The 11,689-nt window shown below is 36.8% G+C and overlaps 1 protein-coding gene across 1 annotated transcript; it reads left to right on the top strand.

The window, feature by feature from the left end:
* The first annotated feature begins 3,175 nt into the window (after nucleotides 1–3,175).
* LOC108910719 lies at nucleotides 3,176–4,916 on the top strand. Its single transcript, XM_023455423.1, has 2 exons — nucleotides 3,176–3,504; nucleotides 4,586–4,916. The coding sequence occupies exons 1-2, from the start codon at nucleotides 3,176–3,178 to the stop codon at nucleotides 4,914–4,916; spliced, it is 660 nt and encodes a 219-aa protein (XP_023311191.1).
* Nucleotides 4,917–11,689: the final 6,773 nt, after the last annotated feature.

Genomic DNA, 11,689 nt, shown 5'->3' with positions numbered 1-11,689 from the left:
CTAATATTTCTATGCAATGTACAACTCAGGTCTGGAGTGTATTAGGTCAACGAGATAATGCCACTACCCTACCCTGTAGTGGTGTCCTGCCCCCGAGGCAGGGTGTGCTAGCGGCAGCTACAGTGGAGATGGGGTGGGTCTTGGTAGGGAGAACCACTCCAGTAATACACAAGAAAATCTACTTCCAAAATTTTGAAATGGGCGCCAGGTAATTTAAATTTAATTTGTCAAAGTAAATCTGTCAAAGCCAAATCACCAAATCTTTGATTCTAATCTCAACAGGACACTAACAGTCGGGCAAAAGTAAATGATACTACGGCAACCCGTTACCCAATTTATTTACAGCTATATACAAAACAGGTTGTTACTCAGTTCATTCACAAATATGTACAAACACTTGTATAGACCAAAAAAAAAACACAAAAATGTAAAGTAATATATTAACATGTGATTATCTCAAGATTTTATATAGGAAAAGAGTCAAAAACTATACCCCATGGGCGGGGTTCGTTTGCGATTTACTTATGTACCATGGGCTTACGTAAGCGCAGAGTATGTATACCTTGGTATGACAAAATATACCTGTACCTAGGATGGTGTTCCGCAAGTTTTAAGGCTGACCCGAATTGCTCTTTTCCCAAAGCACAATGTTTTTGTCAAATCAATTGCCTATTCTAGTCCCTAGTTTTCTCTAAAGAAATTCTATGAAAATTTATCAACAGTAATCATCAGCTTAAATATCTATCAACATTTGACCCTATGGACTCTCTAAATGTGTATGTCAAAAAAAATATAGTGAATAAAAAAAATAAATGAAGTAAACAGTTCATGCACAATTTGGTTCTACTTATCGAGCCCTGGATTTCAATCTAAATCTCTCGTACACCGTTGGTGGACCCTGCTGAACCCTCGTATACTGGCGACTCCNAGCTTTTTTATTTCATTTCTGACTTTTTTGTAAACTGATAGACACATCAATAACAATTAGGTAATGCGGTCATGTGTAGTAGATGAAAAACTTATTAGTGGTGGGCATTTGTGTAGAAATTACTACGCGTAAGTTGGTTTGTCATCTTTTCGTTTGTAACCAATAATTCTGTCAAATCTCAACCGATTTCTAAAAACGGTACGTCACTGTATTCGCAATGAAAAGGGCTTTAAAATGATGTGCCACAAGTGGGGTAGTTGCATTTGAAATTTTTAAGTTGGGGTTGCTAGGCATTAGGGGGATGAACATATCGAGTTGGCTTGACTGTCAAAAAAGTTCCCCCCAAGAACAAAAATCGACGGGTCTCGGCGAATTTTGAAATATTATTCGGTTTTCCAATTATAGGGGGGGTCAAATTTTCGTTGGGATACCCTATACATAATTTTACTAAAAAAAAAAACGAAGATGTACAAATTAATGCAGTCGTGGTCATTTCGATATGCCATTTGATATCAAGCAATCATAGGAGACCAACCGTCGAGGGTGCTGATGCCAGGGAATATTTGTGTAACTACTTTCTTAAACCTTACGGAAGTATATCTTACCAATATCTTCAATGGGTTTAAAAATAAAATACTACTTACCAGTTACGTTGGATTTTTTGGCCAATTTTTGTCCAGTGGTTTAGGTGTCTACTTTGTTTTTCTGTTTTTAAAGAAGATTAATTTGCCGATTTTAGGAGAAATTGAAGCAAATGGAAATTGGAATATTCTCAACGCTAACACTAGCAATATTATTATTGTTGTTTTCAGACAGAAGAAATATTATATTCAGATGTACTAAAAGTTATTTTATTGAGGACCTTTTCAGGATATGAATTGTTAATCAAAACACCTTTCAACTTTCGTAGTGAGTCTTCTCTAAAAGTGGATGTGGAGGATACACCCTGGGTTTTAATGCCAATACCAAGTTCATCTTCATTTTATAATTATGATATGAGTGGAAATTCAGGTATCTACCACTACTCATCGGTTTCCTGTACCATTTTGTACGTAACGTTCACGTAGAACAGTCATGTCTAGGAAGGTACTGTTGTTAACCTCCTTCTCTGATGTAATTTGAATATTAGCTTCGTAGCTATTAAAAATGTTGAGCACCTCATCAAGCTTGTCATGAAGAACTGCTGACAATAAATCATCTACATATTTTTTAACAAAAGGGATATTGAAAGGTATCTTTGCCAAACAAAACCTAATCAATTTATCAAGCACAAAAATAGGAGAAATTTTGGAGCCCATTAGCGTGCCAAAAATATGTTTGTATTAACTACTATTGAATAAAAAATAATTAGAAAAAAATATATAATCAAGAATAGCCAAAAAACTATTTAAATTAAATTTACATTATTGAGAAATAATGTTCCAATTGTTTGTTAAACACTAATAAACTAGATTTTTTGATAAATTAGTAAATAATGAGATTTCATCAAAACCACTACATAACCTGCAGATAATTGAAAATCATTGATAAAAGTACTGAACGAAAAAGTGTCTTTAACATAAAAATCATGATTAGTGTCATAAGACTTCGTCAAGATATCTATTAAGAATGTTGATAATTTTCCATTTGGGTTATTAATTGAAAATACTATAGGCCGCATGGATAAAACAGGTTTATGAATTTTTGGAAGTATATATAACCTAGGAGTTAATGGATTATAAGAGGTTCATTGTCTAACAATTTATATTTTTGTTACAAATTTATTTGCCTTCTGTTGTAATGTGCAAGTAGCATCACCTCTAAGTTTGGAGTTTTATTTTCTATCATCAAGTAACAATTGTATCTTATTAATGTAATTCTCCCTGTACATCACACATACACACATGCATATGAATTATTAGAAATAATAGAACTATAAAATTGATCCAATCTCTGATTTATGGTTTTTAAATTTTTCTACAAAAATATGATTTGCTTGTACTTCTTTATATTGAGTCGGCAGTTTTAGCCGTTTCTATGCTGATTTCATTCTCTCTGGGCGCGTGAGTAATTTTTGACTAACGCGCATACACGCTCGTAAGGCTGGGCGCAAAATGAGACGCAGGGTGAGGTGAGGCAGCGTGAGTCACGGTGAGTTTTTATCACGGGAGAAAACTGCTAGAGCGCGAACCGCGCAAATTACAATGCAGTTTTTCACTTCATGTCATTTAGTGTAGGGTGGGTCACACGGTACTAGTACAACGAAATATGGAGACAATTGCTACTGCACTTACGCTTGAATTTCAATTTAGTTCTGAATCTGATTCGGAAAACGAATTCGAATCCGACACTATAGCGCTTATCTCCCAGCTGGCTGATAAAAAGTCAGGGAGAAGCTCATATATGAAAAGAAGAAAAACTCATGGAGAATTTATGTTAACTAAAGAATTTAGTGACGAACAATTCAACAATTATTTTCGGCTAAACCGTGATCAATTTAAAGAAGTGCACGAGATCATTAGGGAAGAAATTGATGCAGAAGGATGTAATGCAACAAGGCCCATTGGAACTGAAGAGAAACTAGCTGTATTCTTAAGGTAAGTTAGTTTATTAATTTACAGTGGTTAAGTGTAATATTAGTTATTAGGTTGGAAAGTATTAACATAGTTTTGAAGAGTAACTGAAGCCATAGAGTAATGGTCTTGTTCTTCGAGGTTATTATCAGTGGGGTTTTAAAGCGATTTCTCTGAATATACATAAGCTGGGGTTGATGAACCTCGGGTTGAACTGCTGCTACAAGACAGAGAGGTTGAAGTAGCGTATGGTAGTAGGGCTGTTGCTGGACAGAGCTCGGCTGCTGTTGGGCAGGACTGGGTTGCTGCTGGGTAGATTGTTGAGGAACATCATACATAGGATGAATGTTTAGTATCCTGGCTTCTACATCTGAAACCGCGTTGAAGACGCGATTTCTAACCATATGTTGATACAAGGGGGGCATTTTTTTAGTTGAGTAATACATAGATAAAAAAAAGTGAAATAGAGGATCGTTTTGTGTGGGTTGTAATTCTTTTAATAGAGTTTTTCTCTCTTCCGCCCTTGCATTAGCCCTCTGTTCGCGTTTTTCTATGCTTTGCCTAAATAAGGCAGTGACATCTTTTTTTATTTTTTTAGTCGATCTTGGAGTCGTCTTTAATGTCGAGGTTGATGAAGGTGGCACTGAAACTGAGTTATCTGGAAGAATTTGTATTTCATCATCTCCTACTCTTTCGTCTTGTATATTCACTTCTTCTTCTTCTTCTTGCGTGTTCACAGTTTCATTGTCCACCTCTGTGGAATCTTGGGTCATGATTACATCATCTTCTTCAGGGAGGTTTCCTTCCCTCGATTTGTTAGCCATGTAGGGCTGCAGGAACCCCATCTGCTTGTGGAACCTCCATTCCTTGATGGATTTTGCTGGTGCCCCACTTTTGTAACTCTTTTGTTGGCGTCTAATCGCGTCTCTTAAGGAATGCCTTAATTTCTCCCATAACGCCTTTGCTTCGGTTCCTACAATAGTTTTAGAGTAATATTAATATAACGTTAAACATTTTATTAATCATTCTATCATATCCCTTTGTAAGACTTCCAAAACAAATGTGACTTTCCAAAAACAAAGCCTTAATCATTTTTTTGTTGCAGGTACTTAGCCACAGGAAACAGCTACAAAAGTATTGCATACAGCTACAGAATGGGTGATCGAACGGTCTCTAATGTTGTGCGCGAAGTATCGCAAGCAATTTGGAAACTGATGCAACCGACATATTTGCCAGAACCTTCAGAAGAAGACTGGAAATCCGTTGCTCTTGATTTTGAAAGAAAATTGCAATTCCCGCATTGCATTGGAGGGATTGACGGGAAGCACGTTGTAATTAAAAAACCTGGAAAAAGTGGATCGTCTTATATCAACTACAAACGTACTTTCTCCATTNTGCAGTTCTTTATTCCCGACAATTATTTATCCCTACACTGACCGAAAATCGATCTACAAGATAGCTCTGAAAGTAGGCCGCCCGTTATACACCTGAGTAAGTATTGGTGTCGACATCTAAATTTTGGTCCCCGCCTGATTTATGCTCTAAATTCAAAATAAATCGTTACAATATTTATAAATTTTCCTTCCCTTTCGGGATCGATAAGAGATAGTTCGGTTTGGTTTATATATTTTGGATCCATAAAACATAACAATAAGTCTTTATATGTCGAACACATTTTAGGGTATACTTCGGTAATTACAACTTTGTCACTTTGAAAATATTCATTAAGTTCACAATTTTTGGGAGAACCCAATTTAAAAAATAAAAGTATAATTTATTTAAAGGATTTCGTAGGGCATACAAAATGTTTTCTGATGATAACAATCTATCTTCTATGGTACTCCTCGTAAAATACAATTCTAAAGCTGGCCATTGCTCTAGAATTCTTTTAACTACACTTAAAAGTGACAACCATCTTGTTTGCGATGCTTTTAATATTTTATGTGGCTCAACTTCGCAAAAATGCTGATATTCTTTAAGTTCCCTTTCGCGTTTGGCACTATTTTTAAAAATGTTATATATATCACGTGTCATATCTTCACAAATTCTAGGTAGTACTTTACAAGCCTGACTTACAACTAAATGCAAAGAATGGCAAACGCATTTATTTATTACTATGCCTTCAAAGTTCTCCCTAAGACGAGAAGAAACTGAATTGTGCGCTCCCATCATGGTGTTACATCCGTCAGACCCAAATCCTATAATGTTTTCAAGTGGAACATTATGTGACAAAAATGCATTGATAAGAATGCTATACAAATGTTCAGCTGTAGCACTAGTGTTCGCACTTTTCTCATCAAAAAAATTGAACAACTTATAAAACTGGGAAATGATTAGTTTTTTTTCTTCATCAAAAAATCTTACAACAATGCATAAACTACTTACTGTACCAATATCGGTACTTTCATCTATAAGTACACTAAATCTGCGTTTCAATAATTTTTCTACCAAAGTTTGCCTTTCGCACGGTGCAATTACATTTTTTACAATATTGGTTAACTTTGTTCTGCCTAAGGATAAGTTTCCCGCAACTTTTGAGTCTGGAAAACAACGTTTTAAAACACCAGTCAAATGGTCAGATGCCAAAAAAGCTATATTATGTTCTGAAAAGAACCCTGCTAACAATATTTCTGATTTTTTTGTCTGTTCAACGAGGATATTGTCACACTGAGGCTTCAAAAACTGAGAGAGAATTTTGCTCGATTTACAATCTAGTTTTGAGCTATTTTTTATGTGTTTAGCGCTGCCTTGGTGAGTTTTTAACACAGAAACATCACATTTTAAGTGTGCGTCGCAACATTTGCATTTCGATAGAAATCGGTTCCCTAAAAATAAAAGTTTGGTCTCTTTTCTTAAAGTTACTCTTTGTGATTTCATACCTTCTACATCAGTTATCCAAGGAAATTGTTTTTCCCATTCGGATCGATACTTCTGCTCAATTTCCTTTTTTTTTACAGTCGGACCTGGTCGATTATACTGGGAATCTTCAGCACTCATTTTATTTTGCCGCGACAAACAAATTGTACCGTGTGACGATGTACTGAATACGGAACTCTACTTGTAGTGTAGTTCGTCTTTCGAATTTCGTCTAGCATTACAAAAAGAGATAGGTATAGGTCGTATAATGGATATTGGCTAGCGCGAAACAGCAATGGCCAATGGGCAATGTACTTGCTGTTTGCAGTGCACCATAAAACATATAATACGGCAGTGCACCTGCACACGACGATGACCGATGACGCTTGGCCCACGTGTTTTAGAAAGTAGAGTAGAGATGTGGCCATTCGGTAATTCGGCATTCTTGTTAGTAGAGATGTGCGATGTTCGTTAATACCTATTATAGCAGACTTGACACATAGAATTAAAAATATGGTAGTACAATGGTATCTACAGCAAAAAAATGGTAGAAAAATGGAAAATGGTATCCTCAAAAAACTTATAGGTATGATGGACGAAAAATGGTATAAATACCATAAAAATGGTATATCTGGCAACACTGGTCACATGGTACTAGTACAACGAAATATGGAGACAATTGCTACTGCACTTACGCTTGAATTTCAATTTAGTTCTGAATCTGATTCGGAAAACGAATTCGAATCCGATACTATAGCGCTTATCTCCCAGCTGGCTGATAAAAAGTCAAGGAGAAGCTCATATATGAAAAGAAGAAAAACTCATGGAGAATTTATGTTAACTAACGAATTTAGTGACGAACAATTCAACAATTATTTTCGGCTAAACCATGATCAATTTAAAGAAGTGCACGAGATCATTAGGGAAGAAATTGATGCAGAAAGATGTAATGCAACAAGGCCCATTGGAACTGAAGAGAAACTAGCTGTATTCTTAAGGTAAGTTAGTTTATTAATTTACAGTAGTTAAGCATCTTATTAGTTATTAGGTTGGAAAGTATTAACATGAAGCCATAGACATAGAGTAATTGTCTTGTTCTTCGAGGTTATTATCAGTGGGGCTTAAAAGCGATTTCTCTGAATATACATAAGCTGGGGTTGATGAACCTCGGGTTGAACTGCTGCTACAAGACAGAGAGGTTGAAAGACCAGGTTGTAGCATATGGTAGTAGGGCTGTTGCTGGACAGAGCTCGGCTGCTGTTGGGCAGGACTGGGTTGCTGCTGGGTAGATTATTGAGGAACATCATACATAGGATGAATGTTTAGTATCCTAGCTTCTACATCTGAAACCGCGTTGAAGACGCGATTTCTAACCATATGTTGATACAAGGGGAGCATTTTTTTAGTTGAGTGATACATAGATAAAAAAGGTGAAATAGAGGATCGTTTTCTGTGGGTTGTAATTCTTTTAATAGAGTTTTTCTCTCTTCCGCCCTTGCCTTAGCCCTCTCTTCGCGTTTTTCTATGCTTTACCTAAATAAGGCAGTGACATCTTTTTTAATTTTTTTAGTCGATCTTGGAGTCGTCTTTAATGTCGAGGTTGATGAAGGTGGCACTGAAACTGAGTTGTCTGGAAGAATTTGTATTTCATCATCTCCTACTCTTTCGTCTTGTATGTTCACTCTTCTTCTTCTTCTTCTTCTTGCGTGTTCACAGTTTCAATGTCCACCTCTGTGGAATCTTGGGTCATGATTACATCATCTTCTTCAGGGAGGTTTCCTTCCCTCGATTTGTTAGCCATGTAGGGCTGCAGGAACCCCATCTGCTTGTGGAACCTCCATTCATTGATGGATTTTGCTGGTGCCCCAGTTTTGTAACTCTTTTGTTTTCGTCTAATCGCGTCTCTTAAGGATTGCCTTAATTTCTCCCATAACGCCTTTGCTTCGGTTCCTACAATAGTTTTAGAGTAATATTAATATAACGTTAAACATTTTATTAATCATTCTATCATATCCCTTTGTAAGACTTCCAAAACAAATGTGACTTTCCAAAAACAAAGCCTTAATCATTTTTTTGTTGCAGGTACTTAGCCACAGGAAACAGCTACAAAAGTATTGCATACAGCTACATAATGGGTAATCGAACGGTCTCTAATGTTGTGCGTGAAGTATCGCAAGGAATTTGGAAACTGATGCAACCGACATATTTGCCAGAACCTTCAGAAGAAGACTGGAAATCCGTTGCTCTTGATTTTGAAAGAAAATGGCATTCCCGCATTGCATTGGAGCGATTAACGGGAAGCACGTTGTAATTAAAAAACCTGGAAAAAGTGGATCCTCTTATATCAACTACAAACGTACTTTCTCCATTGTGCTGATGGCTATCGTCGACTCAAATTATAAATTCATCACTATTGATGTAGGGTCACAAGGAAGATTTAGTGATGGAAACGTTTTCAGTACAAGCGTTTTGGCAAAGAAAATGCTGAAACATACCTTACATCTTCCAGCACCTACTGAACTACCCCCACTTGTTGGCCCAATGCCGTATGTGTTTGTAGGAGATGAAGCGTTCCCATTANAGTCAGATTGTCCTCGGGTCTGTAATTCTTTGTCAGATTGTAAGTCATTTGGGATATCTTTTCGGTTAGCCCTGACTGTGCCGCATGCATAAGTAAATTCTGCTTGAAGTGTCTTCTGTAATGGCACAGAGTTGAAAAAGTGATAATCTTTCCCTACCAAATCTCGCGTCAAATCTAAAATAACCCTTTGGCCCAAGTCTTTTTCAGGTTGATTATTAATTTTTCCAACATATATCTGAAACTGGCAGACGTATCCATTCTCGTTAGATCGAACCCAGACTTTATACCCTCGTTTGATGGCTTTTAGGGGCATAAATTGTTTGAAAAAACTGCGACCCTTAAAACGAATCATAAATTCGTCAATAGATTGATGTTTTGAACGGGCGTAAGAAGAACAAAAGGTTTCAGATAAAGTATCCAATAAAAAGCGAACTTTGTACAACTTGTCATAGTTTGGTGAGTCACGAGCAGGTATCACTGAATTGTCTGCTAAATGCACATTTCCCAGAAGCCAAGCAAACCTATCTCTAGACATTGCTGAACCTATGTAGTGATCTCGTAATTGTTCCCTAGACGACCAGTAATCACAATAACTGGGCAACTTTTTAATTCCCATCAAGATATTTATTCCAATGAAAATTTTGATCTCTTTGGCAGAAGTTGGTGTAAATGTAGAGTCTCCACCACGTTTTTGTAAGGCATATAGATTCGTTTCAAACACGATTTTGTCAATTAAAGTTTTCGGTAACAAGTGTAAAAAAATCAACTGGCCTCTCCAGACCATCTGGAACTTTAGGACCAGTTTCCTCCGTAAACTCCTTGATATTGGTAACGCAATACTCCGCTGACTTGGTCCAGATTGTCTTTTTGGCTAGTTCCCTATCTCTCAAAAGAGAAAGGGGAATATAATCTTCCTCGTCATCAGTAATATTCTCTGTATTGTCGGCTCTTGGAAGCTGGTCTGGCTGGTCGTCTACAAATATTATTGGCAAATTCGATATGTCAAACAAATTGTCATCGTGCATTGTCTCATCTTCGTCACTACTCGGCTCCTCTGACTCACCATCTGAAGGAATAGTCTCCAATAGTGTAAATAAATTATCTGCCGACATATTCTCTAGCTCTCTGTATGAATACACTTTTTTTCCTGCAATAATAAATAGTTTCCTAGTGGTTTCAGCATGAAACCGGCACCGTATATCATGAATATAGTTACTACAATTTAAAAATTATTGATAATAAGGTGCCTTTATCATAAATACAAATGTTATCAACATTGTAAAAACAAAAAAAACTTACTTGTCATAGCGAAATAATGTAAAAATCACAGAATTTGCGTATAGTCTTTGGCACTAACCGACCGCTCTACAACAGGTGTTATTACCGACTAATACGTAAATGAAAATGGCGAAGCGCGGTAAAGTTTAAGTAGGGGGAGCCTCTATACGTTATGTCTTTGTGTTGGTTTCAATCAAATACCACTGGGAACGTAGCGAAAAATTCTTGTGTCTGTGGTTTTATAGTGAAACCACTAGGGAACAAAGGGTTAAGGACTTATTCAGTACCTCAAAATGCAAATGATGAAAAAGAAGATATGGCGCAAGATCAGCTGCACCCATTACAACCCATTAATGTTCGAAGTACACAGAAAGCTTTTACGATTCGACAGAATTTTACAAATTATTTTAACTCTGCCGGAGCGGTACCTTGGCAGAAATAAAGTGTTACTACAGGGAAATATTGAAATATAAAATGTGTAATATGAATAAATAAACTTACCAGTTTTCATACCGACTTCTTTAGCGATTTCACTCCACTATTCAGTCTTTAATTTGGTCCTCATATAGGCCTCATGACTAGTATCATATAAAAGTTCACGAAGTCTAACGGCTTCTATTAATTTTTCTTCCATTTTTATTAGTCGGGCTCAGCCCGTGGTAACGTCAATTTGGAACGAAACTGCAGCAATGACACTGCGTCTCGTAGAATCACGTTAGGTTAATACTGCGTCGCGACACGCTGCGAATCAAACTGCGCACCTACTATCCTTTTTTAGGTTCACAAAATCCCACCGTGACTCACGCTGCCTNAGGGTCACAAGGAAGATTTAGTGATGGAAACGTTTTCAGTACAAGCGTTTTGGCAAAGAAAATGCTGAAACATACCTTACATCTTCCAGCACCTACTGAACTACCCCCACTTGTTGGCCCAATGCCGTATGTGTTTGTAGGAGATGAAGCGTTCCCATTACCTGAGAACTTAATGCGACCTTATCCTAAACGCAGCGTTACTGATAATTATGAAAACAAAGTGTTTAATTACAGATTATCGCGAGCGCGTCAAACTGTTGAATGCGCTTTCGGCATATTGGCCTCGCGATTTCGAATTTTTCGAACACCTTTTGAAATTAAAGTGTCAATACTGTTGTTAAAGCAGCTTGTGTATTACACAATTATTTAAGGACTTATTCAGTACCTCAAAATGCAAATGATGAAAAAGAAGATATGCCGCAAGATCAGCTGCACCCATTACAACCAACTAATGTTCGAAGTACACAGAAAGCTTTTACGATTCGACAGAATTTTACAAATTATTTTAACTCTGCCGGAGCGGTACCTTGGCAGAAAGAAAGTGTTGCTACAGGGAAATATTGAAATATAAAATGTGTAATATGAATAAATAAACTTACCGACTTCTTTAGCGATTTCACTCCATTTTTCAGTCTTTAATTTGGTCCTCATATAGCCCTCATGACTAGTATCATATAAAAGT

This window comes from Anoplophora glabripennis, unplaced genomic scaffold, assembly GCF_000390285.2.
Source record: "Anoplophora glabripennis isolate ALB-LARVAE unplaced genomic scaffold, Agla_2.0 scaffold680, whole genome shotgun sequence".
Classification (NCBI taxonomy): domain Eukaryota; kingdom Metazoa; phylum Arthropoda; class Insecta; order Coleoptera; family Cerambycidae; genus Anoplophora; species Anoplophora glabripennis.
This window is presented reverse-complemented; position numbering and strand designations above follow the sequence as displayed.